The following is a 20,772-nucleotide window of genomic DNA, read 5'->3' on the forward strand; positions in this document are numbered from 1 at the left end:
ATAGGGACCCAATTCTTTTGTATCTAATAGTGTTTATGCCTTTATTTCCACTATTGGGACAAGTTGAGGATATGTAATTATTTATTTAGACCTCCATTCTTTTGTGACCAATGGTCATTGTATTTATTGCATAGAGCTTAGACTTACTTTGGGAGTATATTTAATGGAATTATTATGATAATTCTTAATGTTAGTACTTGATACGATTTTATTTGGATTGAATTGCCAAAGGGAACAAAATCTACAGGTACCTTTGAGATATTTTTCTCATGCTTTAGACCCTTTTGGGTTTGGGCGTGACAGTTACGGTATTAGAGCTTAGGTTATGATTCTGTAGACTTTTGAAAACAGGAATTGATTTTGATCTAAGTCAGCGCGTTAGGGGTTCAATGAATTCTTTATTTTGTACCTTTGTTTCAGCTTCCACTTGCTTTTCCTTTTTCCTTATCTATCTTCTCTATGCTAACCTTCTATGTTGCCTTGTGATTTACTTGCTTGTTTCTTGGGTATAGGTATAAGTACCTTGGTACACTAAGCCTCCTAAAAAGAAAGCATGTAAAGTAAGGCATGTGGATGAGGTTACAGCTCCTGAGCATGGAGCGCGAGAGATCTGTCACTTCTGATGGTGGTGAAATTGATGAGGTGGCAATGGCAGACAAGATATATGCTAGGATTGCTAGAGCAATCCAAGGTGGTGAATGTTTGAAGGAGGGTTGCTCTTTTGGGGAGTTCCATAAGCAAAACCCTCCAAATTTTGATGGGGAGCTTGATCCTATGGGCAGAGAATTGGCTGCTAAAGATGGAAAAATTACTGAGAGCCCTTGAATGCACTAATGCTCAAAAGGTGGTGTATGCCACTTTTGCCCTTCAGGGTTCTACTGAGAGACGGTGGTCAAGCACTGAGCAATTGTTGAGGATGGAGTTGGGAGGGGACACTCCCATTACTTGGGAGAAGTTTAAGGAAGTTTTCAATAGGACATACTTTCCTGATGTAGTAAGGGACCGTAAGGCAAGAGAGTTTTCTGATTTGGTTCAGGGGGCTATGACGATGGAGGAGTATGCTACTAAATTTGTTGAGCTTTCTCGCTTTGCTCCTTACTTGATTCTGGATGAGCCCAAGAAAGTAAGTAAATTTCATAAAGGTCTTAATGATAGGATTCGCCCCCACATTATAGCTTCTGGAGTGGGCACTTTTACTAAGATTGTGAAGCGAGCAATGAGTCTTGAAGAAGACTTTAAGTGCAACCTTGGCTCCAAGAATGATGAAAAGAAGCAAGAACCCTCTGGTTTTCAACATGGAGAGGGTCAAGGGAAAAATTTCATGAAGGGGTTCTTTAAGAAGTCGGGTAATGGGGATCATTCTAATGGGAAAGACAAAGGTGCCTCTCTTCAGTCAAGTGGAAAGAAGCCTTGCTCCCGTTGTGATAGATTTCATAATGGTTATGCTTGTGGTGGAGTTAAGTTGTGCTACAATTGTAAGAAACCAGGTCACTTTGCTAAAGAATGTCCAATTGCTAGGGGCTTGGGTTCTTCTTCTTTGCCTCAAACTATTAAGGGTAATAACAATGGGAAAATGGTGCAAGGTAGAGTGTATGCATTGACTGCTCAAGATGCTCAGGCCAGGAATACAGTGGTGACAGGTATACTTCCTTTGTTCTCCAAAGATATTAGAGTTCTTTTAATATTGGTTCCATGCATTATTTTGTTCCTAGTGCTTTACTAAAAGTTGTGACAAGAGCTTGGAACTACTTGATTTTAAGTTATTAGCTTCTACCCCAATTGGTGATATTATATGGAATAGTTTCATGCTCAAGTCTTGTCTCTTTTATCGGGGGTAGAGAGTTATTAGCTAAATGGTGTTGCTAGATAATCATGATTTTTATGTTATCCTAGGCATGGATCAGTTGGCTTCTCGTTATGCTTGTATGAATATTTAGGGAGAATGATAGGTCTATGAGGTTATGTACCAACTACCGTGATCTAAATTGAGTTACCATTAAGAGTGCATATCCCTTGCTTTGCGTTGATGACTTGTTGGGCTAGTTGCAAAGAACACAAGTATTTTCTAAGATTGATCTTGTTTTGGCTACCGCTATTCAAAAATTTGGGAAATACCAAAGATAGCCTTTTAGGCTAGGTATGGTCATTATGAGTTCTTAATGGTGCTATTTTTGATTAATTAATGCCCCTACTACCTCTAAGGATTTGATGAATGTGGCATTTCATGATTAACTGGATAATTTTATCATTGTGTTCATTGATAATATTTTGACTTATTCTGAGAGTCTAGAAGAGAAGAGGAACACTTGAGGATTATTAATCGAAAATAATAATACTAAGAGAAAGTAAGTGGTTGGTTAAATTGAGCAAGTGTGAATTTTGATTGGATCAAGTAGTGTTGTTAAGTTATGTGATCTCTAAGGATGGAATTACATTGGATCTTAGTGGGATGTAAGAATCATGAGAAAGATTTCCCCACATGACTTGGAGTTAGTTGCAGTTGTGTTTGTTTCAAAATTTGGAGCCATGATTTGTATGAAAGATATGATATTTGTATGGATCATAAAATTTTAAAGTATCTTTTTAACCAGAATGAGCTAAATATGGGACAACAAAGATGGCTTAAATTGTTTAAGGACTATGATTGCTTTATTAATTGTCACCTTCGTAAGGCTATGTCATTGTTGGTGTGCTTAGTAGAAAGTCTCCGGTTATTTTTTTTAGTTGCTTTGCATACAACCTAAAGGAAAATATTATTGATCTAGAAAGGTTGAGAATTGAGGTGTTATAGGCCATTTAGAGGCCTACTTGGCTAGTTGAGAGTTCAACCAACTCTAGTAAAGAAAATTAAATTGTTGCAAGGCAGTGACTATTATTTGATATAGATAAGGTGCATAATGTAAAGAGATCTAAGGTTACTATGTACAATTCTGGGGACGGAATTTTTATAAAAGGGGGAGAATGTAACATCCCAGTCAAGGTTAAAAAAAAAAAAAAAAAAAAAAAAAAAAAAAAAAAAAAAAAAAAAAAAAGGGGATCAGACTTTATGGTCACACATGCCCCACCTAACCATTTGCTCCCCACCACATCCTTACAAATATCTCCCTCACACTTTGGCCGACTCTACCTCTCACTTTGCTCTCTTTTATTTTCTTTTCACACAACACTCTTCTTTCACTCTCATCCTCTCCCACCGGTACACTCCACATCACCTCCACCATTTTTCTAGCTAGATCACCAGAAAACTCCATAGGAAAATGGTAAGACTCACTCACCTCTACTATTTGAGTAAAAATAAATTATAATATTTTTGGTGCGTTTATATGCTTTTGCTTGAGGTTAAGTTTATCTAAGCTTTAACAATAATACCCATGCGATTCATAAGCATTAGAAGTGATATTTATGCATTTTTATGTATGGATTTTGTCTCGGTAGATTTATTTGATGAGTGGGTTTATAGTTTTTACAATGGTGGTTAGCTAAGTGGTGAAGATTTGGGGGTTTTGGATTTTTAATGTGAAATAAATGGTGAATAAAATTTTTATTGATTATTTGGAGCTAATTAACTATTCAAATCATTTGTCTTGGAGGATATTATGATATTTGGTATCATAGGTCTCTTGTTGATGTGGTGTAAATCTTGTGAGAAGTATTTAGAAGGTGTTGAGGTTTCGATGTTAGAGATAATATCTTGAATGGGTTAATTTTTTAAATTGGAGTCTATGCCTTGTGAATGAATTGGTTGAAAAACTTTGAAGCTGGAAAATATTTTTGTGAGGCTTAAATACTAGGCTTGCCTAATCAAGGTGCTTATTTGACAATTTCTATTTTGTAGCTAGATACAATTTCAAGCTTTAAGCTTATTATGATAGGTATGCCTAATATTGTTTAGGTTCTAACTAATCTCCTTTGGAGCTTGGAGAGTTAAGCTTTTTGAGGGTTGTAAGGTAAGTAGCTTTTTAATGGGATATTTTTGAAAATACCCATGTTGCATAAAGCATTGTTTTTGGGTTAAACACATTTTGGGAAATTGTTTATGGAAACTTTATTTTCCTAGAAAGCTTTATGTTGTGAAAAGAGCATCATATTTGGTGATGTATATGGAGAAATGCATGATTTGTTGGCATGGAAAAGATAAGTATCTTTTATAAAATTCTTGGGAATATATTTTATGAATTTATTGCATTTTTTGCAAATTCTAAAGATGCTTTATCTTAGCTTTTATTATTTGGGAAATTTACACAAAATATTTATGGCAAGAAATAGTTTAGAGGACTTTGAGAATATTTTGGCTATTTGGTTATTGAAATATTTTATGAAACTATTTGGAAGTGAACTATGTATTTCAAATACATTAACTTGTGAGCTTTTGACATGGTTTTGTCATTGTGCCATGATATTAGTGATTACCCCATCTGTGTGACGACTCGTCTATGTGATGACCCCGTCTCTGTGAAACCTTGTCATGTGGCCTTGGGTAGGGTTTCTAGATTTGAAATGGTATTGAATATTTTATGGCTCACAATGAATAATATGTAGTTTCATGGTTACTTTGGAAAGCTTGGTGCTCCAATATGCCTATCATTCTTGTCATGATGTTAAGGAAATTTATTTTGCAGAATTTAAATAGAAATTCCCAAATTTTAGCATGTTTTTAAAATGTTCATTATCATGAAACTTGCATTTCCCCACCCCCATTAATTATGCTACTTACTGGGCTGTCTCATTCCATTATTTTACAAACTTTTCAAAGTAGGCAACTATCGTTTTGAGACAGCTGTTTGGTGACTAGTAGTAGTTAGACTAACTACTGATGGAGGCCGACCTTTGTGATAGAGATAATTGATGATGTATAACTTAGAATAGGCTTGACCCAATTCTTTTGTATCTAATAATGGTTATGCCTTTATTTCCACTATTGTGACAAGTTGATGATATGTAATTATTTATTTAGACCTCCATTATTTTGTGACTAATGGTCATTGTATTTATTGCATAGAGCTCTGACTTACTTTGGGAGTATATTTAATGGAATTATTATGATAATTCTTGATGTTAGTACTTGATAAGATTTTATTTGGATTGAATTGCCAAAAGGATCAAAATCTACAGGCAACTTTGAGATGTTTTTCTCATGCTTTAAACCCTTTTGGGTTTGAGGCGTGACAGCCCATGTCACATATCCCTTACCTGAAAATGGAACACGTGGGAGATTTGTACAAGAGGAGCTCAAGTGTCCATGTTCTCGTTCTCGTCACCTAAATAAAAGACCAAAACTTATTATTGACAAACTCTTCCTAAGTATTTAAACTTATACATAAATCATAACCTAACTCTCAAACTCAAGAAAATCTTAATTCCTATCGCACAAAGTTTCCCTAAACAAACAAGGTACATTCATTAAACACATTACATACCAAAACATAAAGAAACCAAGGCATAAAAATTCATCTATGATCTAGACATACCAAAAGATAAGCGTATTAAATTATAGCTCAAAACATTCACCCTAACTTCAAAATTAAATCCACAAAGTTAGATGTATCATATGTTGTTCACCGTTCATTTCAGCAGCATATAACCCATTTGTAAAATACAAATGGGCTGTCCATACACATCCAAATGTCATGTAATTTTACGAAAATACTCCACTGGATGTCTAGTATATACCATAACAATTTCAGAGTCAAAGCATAAAACTATGATATATTAAAAAGAATACAAGGCAGTATGCTCAAATCTGTCCAAACAGAATTTCTTGCAACTTAGAAATTAAACCATTATTTTTGTATTCATCCAAATGATGTGAGACCACTTCCATAACAACCATGTGTGTCTTAAAATTCATAAAGCTACCCCTAGCATCCTAATTCATAGAAAAAGATTTAATATAGATTGTTCTTGTTGTAGACATCAAATCTGTCACAGTGACAACTTTAGCACATGTTCTTACAAAATCATCAACTAATAGCATTAGGCCTTCATTTCATTTGAGTATTTTTATACCTATACTATACATATTAAAATACATTAATTAGCATCCAAATGACCATAATATCATCAATCTTTCAAATTACTAAAACAGAATCACAAATTCAGCTTCTAAAATCAAAATAGAGAATAAAGAAGGGAAAATAAACAAAACAATTATACTACCAAAATACCCAAAATAAGATGTAGTTTTATCTACTTACCCATAACTTTTGAAGTTGAACTTTAATAAGAGTTTGATTTCTTCTTATAGAGAGATATCTATGATTTTCGGTGAAAGAAAAAGAGAGCTGTTGTGAGATGGTGCTGCCGTGTAAGAACAAGGGAAGAAGAAAGAAATAAGAACAACAAACAGGAATAGAGAAAGAAGAAAAGGAGATGAACTTTCTGGTGCAGCCAAGAGAAGATAAGAGAAATAGACTTTGTGGTGGGGCACGTGTAATGCTAAGAGAAAAGGGTTGGTGAGTAAACCTTTAACTTTTAAAAATTTATTCCCCCCCCCCCCCCCCCCCCCCCCCCCTCCCACCCCCTTATAAGCTTATATTCTAGAAAGGCCCAAACAACAATATGACTTTACATATAAACCCTTACCTTTATAAATTCATTTCCATAACATTAAAAAGAGTATATATGTTTTATAATATCACAATATCAAAGCTTTATGCACTTAAATTAATTATAATAATAATAAGCATATAAACCCATAAAATTAATTATGCAATTAGGTTGGGGTGTTACAGCAAATAGCCTGGCTTAATTGATAAATCACATGCCAAAGGTTACACCTATCCACGGTTGGACCTCTCTTCTTAGCCAGGTTTTGCTTGAGGCCAGATGGCGAAGAGTTCTGCTTACTTTGATACGAGATCTCCCTATGCTGAGAAGATGGCTAGAAAGCCTTATCCCATTAACTATACCCTCCCATTTTTCCAAAATATGATGGCATGATTGGGAATGCCAAAGAGCATATCAGGAGGTATATAGATGCTTTAACCGCTCACTCTCATGACTAAGAGTTGAGACTCAGGGAATTTTTTAAGTCCTTGGATGGTCGAGGTTTTACTTGGTATACCAACCTTTTACCAAGGTCATTTCTTAGTATTGGAATGATATGGCTACTCAGTTTATGAAAAAGTTCTCTGCTTTGGATGAAATGCTTACTTTACCAGATCTGCAGCAAGAGAGGTAGAAAGTCTTCAAGGGGTTACTGGACAACATTCGTAGATTCAGAGAACTCTCATTGATATGTTATAATCCTATGGAGGAAGAAAGATTGGTGGATATTTGTATTGCTCGTATATCGCTTGAATACCACCCTTATTTGGATAACTTGCAAATCCCTAGCTTCACAAGACTAGTGAAGGATGCTAGAATAATCAGTATGTCAGTGAAGAAACTTTCCAAGAGCTCGACTTCACAAACCATAGTTGCTCCTAAACAATCTTGGAAGCAAGAGAGCAAAAAGATAAAGGCAGTTGTGGTAGAAGAGACAAAGAAGGTTACCAAAGGCAGGAAAAGGGAGAGAAGCGGTATTCCTCCTCCTTTTTCTATCTCAACAGAAGAGCTGTATAGCATCCTAGATGCCTGGGTGAAGGATGGTGTAGTGGTCTTGCTTGAATGCAAACGTGAGCCATAAAGGATGAAAAGCGAGGTGTGCTTTACTGTAGGTATCATAGAAGGAGTGACCACCACACCATGAATTGCTACACTCTAAGAAATATATTCCATGAGAAGGTGGCTAAAGGTGATTTAGTCATCAAAAATGGAAAGCGTGTAGACCAAAGGATGCACATACTTGAGATAACTATGAAATCTTTCATAGGCTATGAAGACCTTATGAAAGATGAAGCTGTGAGCACAACCAATAGTAGTTCTACACCTCCACCTATGCAGGATGAAGAGATGGCATTGAGAATCTAGCAAAATGATCAAGTTCATTCCTTTCTTGAAGGGATAGGCCTCAGACCATAAGCTAAGAGAGAAGCAACACAAACTTTGCCCGGGGTGGTAGAGAGAAGCCAGGAAGTGGCTGCTTCTGAAGGAAGTGTATTGTAGATAGCTTATCAAGAAACCAAGAAGTCAGTGACTTTCTCCTTAAAGGGCTTTGCCAACCGAGCTATTAATGGCGACAAACCCTTATAGTTATTGGCTTTCTAGGAGCCTCCCAAATCAAAATGGCCTTAGTGAATACAAATGCTTCAACCAACATTTTGCCCCTCCCAATGCTAGATGCCCTGGGTATTCCACAAGAGAGGATCATCCCAGAGCCGCTCTAGGTGTCAGGGATAAAAGCATCACAGCAGCACACCTTTGGGCATGCATCCTTAGATTTAAGGGTAGAGCCTATCAGGGCACGTACTCTTATGCATGTGATGAATAATGATACTTCATACCATCTCATTTTGGGCTGCCCTTGGCTCAAGGCACATAAAGCTATAGCATCCACATATCATCAATGTGTGAAGGTTGTCTAGAGAGGTAGGCCTATGACCATCGAGGCTACCAGAATGCCTTATGATAGAGCAAAACTTCACCATGCAGAGGTAACCCTGTACCAGGAGTTCAAACATAAGGAAAAGAACATGATCCTCCCTTTCAATGCCACTGTATTAGAGAGGGAGGAGGAAGATGATGGTGAAGTAGTGGAACCTGACAGGCCTTCTAATATAAGAAAGATCACCAGGTCTAATGGCAAGGTGGTCTACAAGTTATGAAGGTTATAGGAAAGGGGTTGGGAGAATGGTGGGCCTAACCCCTTTAACCATACTCAACAACCAGAAAGGGTGCATGTGGTTGAAGAACCCTTGAGAGAAGCCCCTGAATGTATGAACAACGTTGTCAAGAATGTTCAAGAAGAACTCGTTGAGGTCAGTCTCAACAATGAAGGAGAAGATAGGATGGTTAAGATAAGCAAAATTCTACCAGAGGAAGAAAATAGAAGGTTGATAGCTTTGTTAAAGGAATACAAATATTTTTTTGCTTGGAAGTATGAAGAAATGCCAAGTTTGGACCCCAAGCTGGTAACACATGAGCTAAATGTTGATCCCAAAGCCAAGCCTGTGAAACAACCAGCTAGGAAGTATCGCTTAGATTTTGAAGAAAAGATCAAGGTCGAAGTGGGCAAGCTTTTAAAAGTAGGGTTTATAGAAGAAATCAAATGCCCGAAATGGTTAGCCGATATAGTTCCTATGAAGAATAAAGGTGGGCAGATAAGGATTTGTGTGGACTTCAGAGATCTTAACAAAACTTGCTCTAAAGATGAGTTCCCGCTACCCAAGGATTTCTGTGGTTTTCATGATTTTCATATTTGTTTATAACTCTAACATTCCATTTTTTCCCTTCAAGTATTACTCAAAATTCCTTGTTTGTCATGGAGGATCCCATTGGCTTCTTGGCCAAGCTATGGAGCTTCGTCTCCTTCCTACCATTTTTCTTTTTGCTCTTCATCTTGGCCTCTGCAAAGGTGTCTATCATTTAAAACCTTTGATTTTCTTAATTTCTCTATCTTTTTGGTTGCTTTGGTTCAGTAGTAATTCACATACCCAATAGTTTTGTATGTGAAGTTGTGAACTGATGCAATAGAAGCTTATACTAGTATGTCTATGTAGGATTAGGTGTAGTCTAGTTTGGTTTAGGGGAAAAAAAATGCCTTTATTAAGTGGGGTAAAAAATGTGAGAATTTTTTCAAAAGGTATAAAGTGTTAGAAAAATGTGAATTTAATCTTTTTTTTTTTTAAATTTATTTAATGTGGGAAATGGAGACTTGAACCCTAAATGTAATCTATGCAAAAAGTAGGAGGTGCTAACCATTTAAGTTGCAAAGATTTTGGCTGAATTTAATCATTTTAATGTAACAGATATAAACGAATCAATATCAGATTAACTTTTTTTTTCTCACGCTAGGTGAGTATTCTTCTCTCTAGGGAGAGATTTTCTTCTCACACTGTGGGTGAGGACTAGGTTCTTCTCAGTGTTTTTCTGCAACTTGGTTCAAGATCAGTGGGGTCTTTTTAGTGTTTTTTTTTTTCACATGGTGGATTCGGATTTTATAAACAAGTTGCAAAGGATAACTTTGATGGAAGAGGAGGGAGAAGTCATTAAGGTTGGGGTCTCATAGAGGGAAAGAGTGTTGGAAGAATGTTCACTAAGTTTGTTAGGAAGGTTTCTAACTACATCAACTTTTAACCACCGTGTGGCCAAGGATTTGCTAAGGTCTATGTGGAAGATGGGCTTGGATTTACGCATTGTTGATGTGGGGGATGATCTTTTTCAATTCAAATTTTCGATGGAAAGTCAATTGAAGTGGGTGCTAGCAAATGGTCCGTGGAGTTTTGAGGATCACCCTTTGGCATTACGAAGATGGGAGAGAGGTATGACAGCCACGTCGGTAAGTTTCACTTCAATGGTGATGTGGGTTCAAGTATGGGGTTTACCTTTTGATTTACTATTGGAAGAGGTGGGGAGGGATATTGATAGTGGCTTGGGTGAAGTACTAGACGTCGATTTGAAGGCATTTTCGTCTGACCAAGCTCACTTTATCAAAGTAAGGGTGGAGCTGCCGTTGGATAAACCATTACGTCAAGGAAGGGTTATCGCAAGTCCTAAAGGAGATAAGGGTTGTATTGGCTTCAAGTACAAACTTTTAGTGGGGCTTTGTTATCAGTGTGGTCGGATTGGTCATGAGGTAAGGGACTGCTCTGTTCAAAGGGACCGAAAACAGGGAGTCTTCCTTATGGGGAGTGGTTAAAGGCAGGGCATCATAGAAATTATGGTTATACAAACAAAGCGCGTCGTAGCCCGAGGTAGTGGAATGAGGATGACCAAGCTGATCAAGGGTATCAGAGTTCTTCACAAAGGAAGGAAAATGTGCAGGATTATCTAACAATTGGATGTGAAAATGGTTCAACACAAGCGGACAAGTTACCTAAAGGAGGTAAACTCGACGTTGCTCCGGCAGATGATGGTGTCACAGTCGAGAAGGATGCAAACATGGCTATGAAGAATCCCGTCCCAGGTTTTGAGAAGGTGGTTACGGAGACTGATCGTGCCATCCAAACCGATTCACAATTTTCAAATTTAAAAACGTTTTCAATTGGCTGTATGCCAGATAATAGCGTGATTTCCTCTAGCTTGATTGAGGTGGCAGTTATGGATGAGGACACTATCATCCTTAATCATGACTTAATGGGGAAACAAAGTGAGAAAATATCTCCACCAGTTTTTGAGGGATCAAAATATCTCCATCAATTTTCACGGTTGGTTGTGGTAACGTGGAAGGAAACAAGAATAACAATAAGGGCCGGTCCAAAAGAAGTGGTCATGGAGATAGAGATAAAGGTGTGAGTCAATCCTTGCTTAGCCCAAAAAAAGTTGAGTCGGTGAAGAAGTCTACAATTGATAGCCCAATGATGAATTGGAAGAGGATTACCACAAGACCTCAGACTTTTATCAATTCTTCAATTGCTGACATGGAGCTTGGGCATAAAAGGAAGCATGCAAAAAATATGAATAAGGAGGCTACGGGTTTTAAGGGAGAAAAGAAACATAGAACTGTGGAGAATGAGCAAGGTATAGTGTCAACCACGGGATCGATGGAGGTTGCAAGGCAACCATGCCTAGTGTGAAGACACTTCTGGAAAAAAAAAAACAAAAACAAAAACAAAAAAAAAAAAAAACAAAACAAAAACAAAACAAAAACAAAAACAAAAACAAAAAAACTTATCATTTTGAGGTCCATGTAAATCAAGAAGGTGTCGTTTGGCATTTTTTCCGGTTTTCTAGGCATTCGATTTTTTTTTTTTCCCCGATGTAACCGTGTTTCTCTAGCATATGCTAGTGATGCAAAAGAGAAAAATGAAGGGCATATGTCCCTATTTCTCTTCCCCATTGTCTGTATTTTTTTTTTTTCCAATTAATAAAGTATACTATCGCTTCCTCTCCAAAAAAAAAAAATGTAACTGATATAAATAAACAGAATTAATTACCACATAATTATATATACAAAAGAACCTTCTCTGCTAAAACATGCATATCCGAACACACACACGAGTATTATTAGAAAAGATATAACATAGCCCTGAGACTATATTAGAATGGTTAAAATAGAGAAGACATAGAACTAACTTGATCCCTAGTGCACAGTGGAATCTCCTCGACTCTAGCTTTATTACAGTACATCAATTTAAAGATTAAATACAACAAAATACTTAAACTAAAAGTAGGATCAAGATTGTCCTGCTTGTACTCCCAAGTAAAATAAGGATAATTTTACTTGCAGGTTTATTTTGCTTACATTCATGGTGAGAGTAGGACAACAAAATTTCCTAACTTATTCTTTAATTATTTTGCTTACACTTAAGGTAAGAGTAGGACGGCAAAATTTCTGAAATTAATGAGGGTAATTTTGGAAACTTGTACTTTATTTTTATGGGAGAAACTTGTATCTTTCTAACTAAAAATCAATACATTAAATGGTATTCTTTTAAAAAGTTTAATTTTCTAAATATAACGAATACTATGGGATGGGAGGGAGGTAATACGATTTTGAATTTCCTAATAATATGGAAAGCAAAATATACATTAGACTTCATATAATACTATAGTAATGTCCTTTTTTTTCACAACTGCTGAAATTGTCTGTTGTGATTCGGACTTTCACCTTGGTCTACCGCCTAAGTTAATGGACATCCCCATGTACCAACTATAACAAGTTATACCAACATATGTGAAAACTATTGTAAATAATATAGATATATCCGACATTATCTTGGACACCTCAAAACAATTAGCACCTCTCAAACCCTTTCACCTCTCACGAGATCAATGACAGTGTCACTTGTTTGATTATCATTACCAGGCAACCAGAGAAATAAACTTGTTTTTTTTTTTAAATATATATATAGCTTATACATTATGTTGGACACCTTATAACAACTAGCAAGTGTGAAATCCTTTGAAATCCTCACATCATCAATGAGAGGCAATTATTTGATTGTCGTTGAATAATGTTAGAGACAAACCCAACTACAAACCCGAATTCACGACATGCCGAAGTGTCATGCCCTTATATTTTTTTTCCAGCAAGTTATCAGGCATTTGATAAGTATTTTCCTTGAGACAGAACTTGAATGTGAAGCAGCTTTTGAGAGGGAATTTTCCGTCGCAACGAACGGCACCACCTCTCTTATTGACGTAGCCCGGGTAGTCAGTCGCATTAAAATCCACCTTCTCTTTCAAATATAAATCTGCTCTCTCTGCAAGCTCCTCGATCTTCCACCTATTATATGGACAATCATCTCTGTGCGCAACATGCACTTCCCCACCTCTGGTTAGCATATAACGGGCGCTGTTGAAAAATGCTTGTAACAGATTTCTGTGCATTCTACATCAATCGAAACCCAAAATCCCAAAGACAACTTATCAAATTTATCAATGGTAGAATATGAATATTTCACTCTATGGTCACCACAAAAATAAGAAAATGATTTATTTAAATTAAATTAAATCCCAAATGCCACTGCACCATTTTGGTTCATCTGTTAGAAATAAAGTGGAACAATAACTCAAAAACTTTGCAGATTTAAGAAGTCTTGAATAAAAGAGTGACATCTAATAAGATTTATGTACATTGCAAATTTAATTCCTGATGGATGAAGAATTGAAGATGTACAACTAACATGTGTAAGAGAAGAAATTGGGTGCATATAGAAAAAAGTACGTTGTATTTTCACACTTACTCTATAAGCAAACGGTCTGTTTCATTTAGCCCACAATGGCCTGCATGAGGAAAGTTGAAGATGATCACATCAAATTTCATGGACATTAAGCTGGGATTTTGGTTCATGTCACATACATTAATTTCATACAGCACCAAACACCCTCTTCTCTTCAATTCCGCCAAGTGTGGTCCAGAGCTCTGATGCTTTCTCCTTAAAGCATCTGAAAGATTCAAATTAAAACAAATAAATTAGTATTATTTATGATCAGTACTATGAGGCAGATTAAGTGGACTTAATCTTCATCCATCAACATGCTTTCTCAGGATTCAAATTAAAACTAATGTCTAAATTGTCTGTTGTGATTCGGACTTTCACCTTGGTCTACCGCCTAAGTTAATGGACATCCCCATGTACCAACTATAACAAGTTATACCAACATATGTGAAAACTATTGTAAATAATATAGATATATCCGACATTATCTTGGACACCTCAAAACAATTAGCACCTCTCAAACCCTTTCACCTCTCACGAGATCAATGACAGTGTCACTTGTTTGATTATCATTACCAGGCAACCAGAGAAATAAACTTTTTTTTTTTTAAAATATATATATAGCTTATACATTATGTTGGACACCTTATAACAACTAGCAAGTGTGAAATCCTTTGAAATCCTCACATCATCAATGAGAGGCAATTATTTGATTGTCGTTGAATAATGTTAGAGACAAACCCAACTACAAACCCGAATTCACGACATGCCAAAGTGTCATGCCCTTAAATTTTTTTTCCAGCAAGTTATCAGGCATTTGAGAAGTATTTTCCTTGAGACAGAACTTGAATGTGAAGCAGCTTTTGAGAGGGAATTTTCCGTCGCAACGAACGGCACCACCTCTCTTATTGACGTAGCCCGGGTAGTCAGTCGCATTAAAATCCACCTTCTCTTTCAAATATAAATCTGCTCTCTCTGCAAGCTCCTCGAGCTTCCACCTATTATATGGACAATCATCTCTGTGCGCAACATGCACTTCCCCACCTCTGGTTAGCATATAACGGGCGCTGTTGAAAAATGCTTGTAACAGATTTCTGTGCATTCTACATCAATCGAAACCCAAAATCCCAAAGACAACTTATCAAATTTATCAATGGTAGAATATGAATATTTCACTCTATGGTCACCACAAAAATAAGAAAATGATTTATTTAAATTAAATTAAATCCCAAATGCCACTGCACCATTTTGGTTCATCTGTTAGAAATAAAGTGGAACAATAACTCAAAAACTTTGCAGATTTAAGAAGTCTTGAATAAAAGAGTGACATCTAATAAGATTATGTACATTGCAAATTTAATTCCTGATGGATGAAGAATTGAAGATGTACAACTAACATGTGTAAGAGAAGAAATTGGGTGCATATAGAAAAAAGTACGTTGTATTTTCACACTTACTCTATAAGCAAACGGTCTGTTTCATTTAGCCCACAATGGCCTGCATGAGGAAAGTTGAAGATGATCACATCAAATTTCATGGACATTAAGCTGGGATTTTGGTTCATGTCACATACATTAATTTCATACAGCACCAAACACCCTCTTCTCTTCAATTCCGCCAAGTGTGGTCCAGAGCTCTGATGCTTTCTCCTTAAAGCATCTGAAAGATTCAAATTAAAACAAATAAATTAGTATTATTTATGATCAGTACTATGAGGCAGATTAAGTGGACTTAATCTTCATCCATCAACATGCTTTCTCAGGATTCAAATTAAAACTAATGTCGGTTTTACCTTTAGAATGAAGACAAGTTGCAACCATGTTTGTGGCAGAGCCAAACGCTTTAGCTAAACAAGCAGAAAATGAAAAGTTTCCTTCACCAACCAACAATACTTTCTGAGAGCTGGAGTAGTGCTGTATCTTTTTCTCTTTTTTCCTACCCATTGTATACTTATATCAATCTCTCCCTCCCTCTGCAAATTTGCTTATACTTATAATCCATGGATAATGCGTATGTGCCCATTACCGATGAAAATGGTACAGAATCCTGTGCAAAACCAGATATCAAGGATGGAATATGAAGAGTCAATTAGACGTTCAATTTTGATATTTATTATAGTAATTGGAGAGTAATTAATTACTACTATACTAATACAGTACTCCACACAACGAGCATAGGTGTATTTGAACTTGGATTAGTGTACAAGAAGTGTTCTATCCAAAAAAATTTCACAACAAATAAGTGGTTAGTTGTTATTGGTTCAAATTTGCATCTACCACCGAATTACTTTTTTTCCTCAATAATAGCAAGTAACAACCTAGCAACTTAAAATTTATTGTAAAGATATGGTAAACATAACATTTCTCATTAGCGTTGTACACAACATTTTTTGTTAGTGTATTACGTTATAGCAGCACAAGCAGCGTTCAAGTACAACTTGTGTGGCACACAATGCATCAATTTAATAAAGTTTTAAGTGCTTGAATTACGGAAACCCCCAACTCCAAGTACGGACCTTCCTGAATTGCTTGGTTTACAGCGATTGAATTGCACGAAGCTACCTTTAAAGTAAAGTTTTTATTACTATTATTTTGTTAAATATGGTAAAATTTGAATTTATATGATTCTTTACATATAAAATGATTATTCTTCTCATTAGACTAAGACATTAATAATCAATTAATTTTTTAGTATGCGTCAAATTTGATCCTAAGATCTCTATTCAACGAGAATAGACTTTACTAGTTTATTAGTCTTTTTTTTTTTTTTTTCCCTTTTATCTTTTTTCGTATAGAAGATTATGGTCATTTTATAGCATCTTAATTATGTCATTCAATGTTTTTTTAAGACAAATTTAACACTTTTATCACTGTATTGTCAGGTATGCTTTCTAGACAGATAAAGCCTTTTGTGAAAAAATAATACTTTTAATAGCTTTAGTTAAAGTGACAGCACATTTTAAATATTCAGGAAAATATATTCTAAAAGTTCACGACTCGATGAAAATTAATCAAATCAGGCAAGATCTAGAAGTTGGATTACTATATATAAGGTTTGACAAGTTTGACCATAAATTCCAACCATCCGATCGAAGAAAATGTTGGATCAATGCATAGATTCTTCGATTTACTTTAAAATGTGTGTTCATTTGCAAAGACTAGGTCTAAATCAAAGTGGGATATCACGAATATATGAAAAAATTTCACAGCTTGAAACTTTTTTTCCCCTCCGAAGTATTGGAAAGATTGACAGTGGTAAAAAATAATGTTGTATTTCTATGTGTCAAGTATGATTAGAAAGAAGAAGACACACCTCACCTCATTGACTCATTGTATTCTCTCTCGTGTATCACTGCTGTGTCTTATTCGTCGACCATGGTTGTTTCTTCTTGGTTGGCCTTTACTGTGTCTTCTTGGTCAACCACCTTTTCTTCTTTAACTGCATATCATCTTCTCGTGAGCTGCTAGTGCTGCTGCTGCTACTTCATTTTCCTTTTGTCAAGCTTTAACTTTTAAGACTTTTGCTTCCAAACCTTGGGTTGGTTCCAGCACCTTTGAATGACATTCCTTACTTTTTTTTATGCCACTTTGCATCTTTTTTTTGCTTGTGTCAACCAGATAAGACGGTAGGTCAGGTCATAGGTGTAAGTAATTACTAGGCGTGAAGATTTTTTTTTAGTACAAATTCTTTTTTTTAACCTTTTTTTTTTTTTTTGGGTGGTTACACCAATACGTGTAATATTTTATTCTCTAATGCATGTTTGTTTTGGTGATGTTTCTAAACTATATGTATTATTATTATTTTTATTTGTTAGATTAAGAGCATTCACGATATAAAGCTATTTTTTTAGATATTTGAAATTATAAAAAGTTATTTTTTCTATTTTATTTATTTACTTTACAAAACATTTAGCATTAGTAGATTTATTTTAACTTTTAACGTAATAAAATAATATATCTACTACAATAATAATGTTAACGCACAAATAAAAAAATAATATATAAGAAAAGAAAAAAATATAAGAATTAAAGAACAATAGCGTAACACAAACAATATATAGTAGTGTGAACGCTATAAAAAAAATGAGTTAGAGAAGTGTAAACACAAACGATAGTAGTGTAAATGCAGAATAAAAGAAATAAGAATAAAAGAAGAAAGAATAAAAATAAGTAAAATCATCAAAAGTAGTGTGAACGTGCAAAAGAAAAAAATATATCTTTCAACTAATCATGCATAGCAAAAGTAGTTGTGCATTGTAGTTGTGGAGCCAAAAAATATAACTTTGGCTCCACCATTATAAGGTACATTTTGGTATTTGATAGTGTTAAAAATAGCAATATAGCTATATAGCACCACCAATGTGGATGCTCTAATGGCTCAATGTAAACAGTTTTTTTAAATAAATATGATTAAGATTTAATGAAGAAGTATTTAAGTTTTATCCACATTAAAAAAAGTAATGAAGGGTTTACATTTTTAAAAACTCTTAATAAGTTATTATGATTTTCTAATTGAATATATATATATATATAGTGATAATTTCAAAAGGGTACACCAGTATTGACCGGTACTGAAACATATGGTTCCCTTAATTAAATCGAAATAGCCTCATATACAAAATTAACTCCTTTGATTGTACATTACTACTTTAGACTTAATACAAATATATATATAGCCCTCCCAAAGATAAATTTTGGCTCTGTTACTACTTGGAGAAAAGCCTATTCTAGGAAATAAGGACTCTCTTCAATCCATGCAAAAAAAAAAAAAAATCACAAATGCCTTAAGCATGTTTAGCTAACATGTAAGCAAACTTAAGGTCTGTTTGAGATTCACTTATTTTGTTGAAACAAAATTTTTTTACTAAAAGTACTATAAATAAAAGTAAAAGTTAACTAAAATAGTACAATAAGACTCATAAATAGTATCAAAAAGTGCAATGAGACCATAAATAGTAACAAAAATAAGCTAAATAGTAGTAAAATAAGCTAAATAATAAAATAAGTTGGCAAAAATATTTTTCCAAACACACACTTATTGTCATTCCTACGAACATGAGAAAATACAACATTACAGAACTAATAGGATGCAGCTTGCACCCCATAAATCAAAATTATAAATTTGGTTTTGATGGGATAAACAAGAGGTAAAAGTAAAACTCCGAGGAAAAGGACCTCCGTGAAATTGAAGTGATTATGGTCAAGTTAAAGCACAACAAGAAACTTGATGTTGAAAGATTTCCAAAAACACCTCATTCACGCCATTAATCTCGGGAACACCTCAAAGTAAGTCCAAGAATATGGAAAGTATATTGTTCTCAAAGTGAACCAATCGGATGCTCACTTTGAGCGCAATGTAACCAAAATCCACGAATAATTGACCCGAAATGTGGGAACTTTTTAAAACTACAAAAAAATAAAAACTAAAAATTAAGGGCCCGATATAGGAGTTTTAACACATATATTCAGTTTTTAGTAGAACAATGTTAACAGCCCTAAACTTTGGTAGACTAGTCTAGCTTTTGTTTCTTTACTTTTACTTTGTTCGTACAGAGGATAGGATGCCAAAGTAATGAGAGAAGCCAGCCACATCCACTTTGCAATCCAACCTTTTCGTACAGAGGAAATGGAGGTTCCTGTTGGGTTCTTTGGCAAGCAATGGAGCTTCCTTTCTTTCCTCCCCTTTTTCCTTTTGTTCTTCGTCCTTGACCTTCTCAAAGGTATCCACTATTTAAAACCTTTGCTTTTCTTAATTCTCTTTTCTTTGTTTTCTCTTTTCTTTCTTTTTGGTCGCTTTGGTGTGCGTGATTGCATGGACTTCGGTTTCTTTAGCTTTGTATGTGATTTGATGCATTAGAAGCATTGGATAAAATTTAGATATAGTACCTTAGGAAGATGTTGTTCTTTAAGTTTTCCTCTTAAGATTCAATCATGTGGCCGCTTAACTAAAAAATACACTTTCATCCTATAAGAAAAAATCCGCATGATATATTCTTAAGAGCAGAACCTAAAGAACAGTACCTAAATACTGTACCTAAGTCTTGCCTAAAATAAAAGCTAATATAATGAATCTACTATTTTTATTTTGCATTAATAAAAAAAAATCACATCAATCATTTATATATATATATATATAATTTTGATATATATATATATATAAAATTTTGATTCGTATTAAGAAATGGGTCTTATCCTTAATACCTTAACTTCTCCTCCCCCTATTTTGGAACATTTAGTTTTGTCGTTTGTGTGTGCACTTTCAACTTTCAGCATTATCGCCAATACATTGTTTTTGTTTACAGTTTGACCTAATCAATTCCTACAATCGAATACATTTTGTGACTCAAATTCTCTTCCTCTTATTGAAATTTTTAGACTTATCATTACACTTTGTATTTACAGTCCATAATCACTACCAAACGTGGTAATGTTGTAATAAAATTTAAAAATAGTACATAATATTTTATATGAAGGTTCATTTTGTTATCTTTGTTGTTATTTTAACATATAGAATGTGGGTTTCAGCCTGCTAGTTTGTTTAATTGATAAATTTTCTTATATTTGAATAAGAGATTTAGAGTTTAATCCCAATTTAAAAAAAAAAAATTATCTTTTGTTATTTTGAGACTTAAATTTATGACATCCATGATTAATTTCCTCGAAATTTCAAACATATGAAGCTTATCTTTTCTGATGAGAGACAAGACTTTTTTTATGAACAAGGCAGAAAATAAGAGACTTCTCTTATTTTGTTTAATCCAATTGTCAAGATATTTAAATTATCTAGTAATATCCACAATTACAAATGACCAAGGAAGAGTCAAAACTTTTTATCTTCAAGTTTAGGACTTATGAAAGTTTATGAGATAAGATTAAGATTTATAGTATTTTGTAGTGGAACAGGGAGAAAGTCCACAATTTTTTTTTTGAAGACGAGAAAGTCCACAATTAAATTTTAAATAATGTGGTACAATCTAAATCATAGATATACTTTAATAATTGGGAATATATAATATAACTCCATCTTATCCTTTATCTTAATGCAGATAGTAGCTTTTGTGGTTTCTGGT

At 34.7% G+C, this 20,772-nt stretch overlaps 2 protein-coding genes across 3 annotated transcripts; both read right to left on the reverse strand.

Moving 5' to 3' along the window:
- Positions 1–12,957: 12,957 nt before the first annotated feature.
- Positions 12,958–13,948, reverse strand: LOC136065813 (heavy metal-associated isoprenylated plant protein 41-like; the record flags this gene model as incomplete). Its single annotated transcript, XM_065769500.1, has 2 exons — positions 12,958–13,372; positions 13,728–13,948. Coding segments are annotated over 2 exons (579 nt in total), but the record flags the coding sequence as incomplete, so codon positions are not given.
- A 337-nt stretch (positions 13,949–14,285) lies between these two features.
- On the reverse strand, positions 14,286–17,306 carry LOC112029570 (uncharacterized protein At4g26485). Of its 2 annotated transcripts, none has more exons than XM_065769501.1 (4): positions 17,021–17,306; positions 15,496–15,749; positions 15,161–15,362; positions 14,286–14,806 (listed from the first exon to the last, which is right to left on the reverse strand). In XM_065769501.1, exons 2-4 carry the CDS (start codon positions 15,644–15,646, stop codon positions 14,449–14,451), a joined length of 711 nt encoding a protein of 236 aa, XP_065625573.1. In that variant the 5' UTR covers positions 15,647–15,749; positions 17,021–17,306; the 3' UTR covers positions 14,286–14,448. The 2 variants fall into 2 exon arrangements, with proteins under 2 accessions (XP_065625573.1, XP_065625574.1); XM_065769502.1 differs by having other exon boundaries at positions 17,016–17,306.
- Positions 17,307–20,772: the final 3,466 nt, after the last annotated feature.

This window comes from Quercus suber, unplaced genomic scaffold (assembly GCF_002906115.3).
Source record: "Quercus suber isolate HL8 unplaced genomic scaffold, Cork oak 2.0 scaffold_1182, whole genome shotgun sequence".
NCBI lineage: Eukaryota > Viridiplantae > Streptophyta > Magnoliopsida > Fagales > Fagaceae > Quercus > Quercus suber.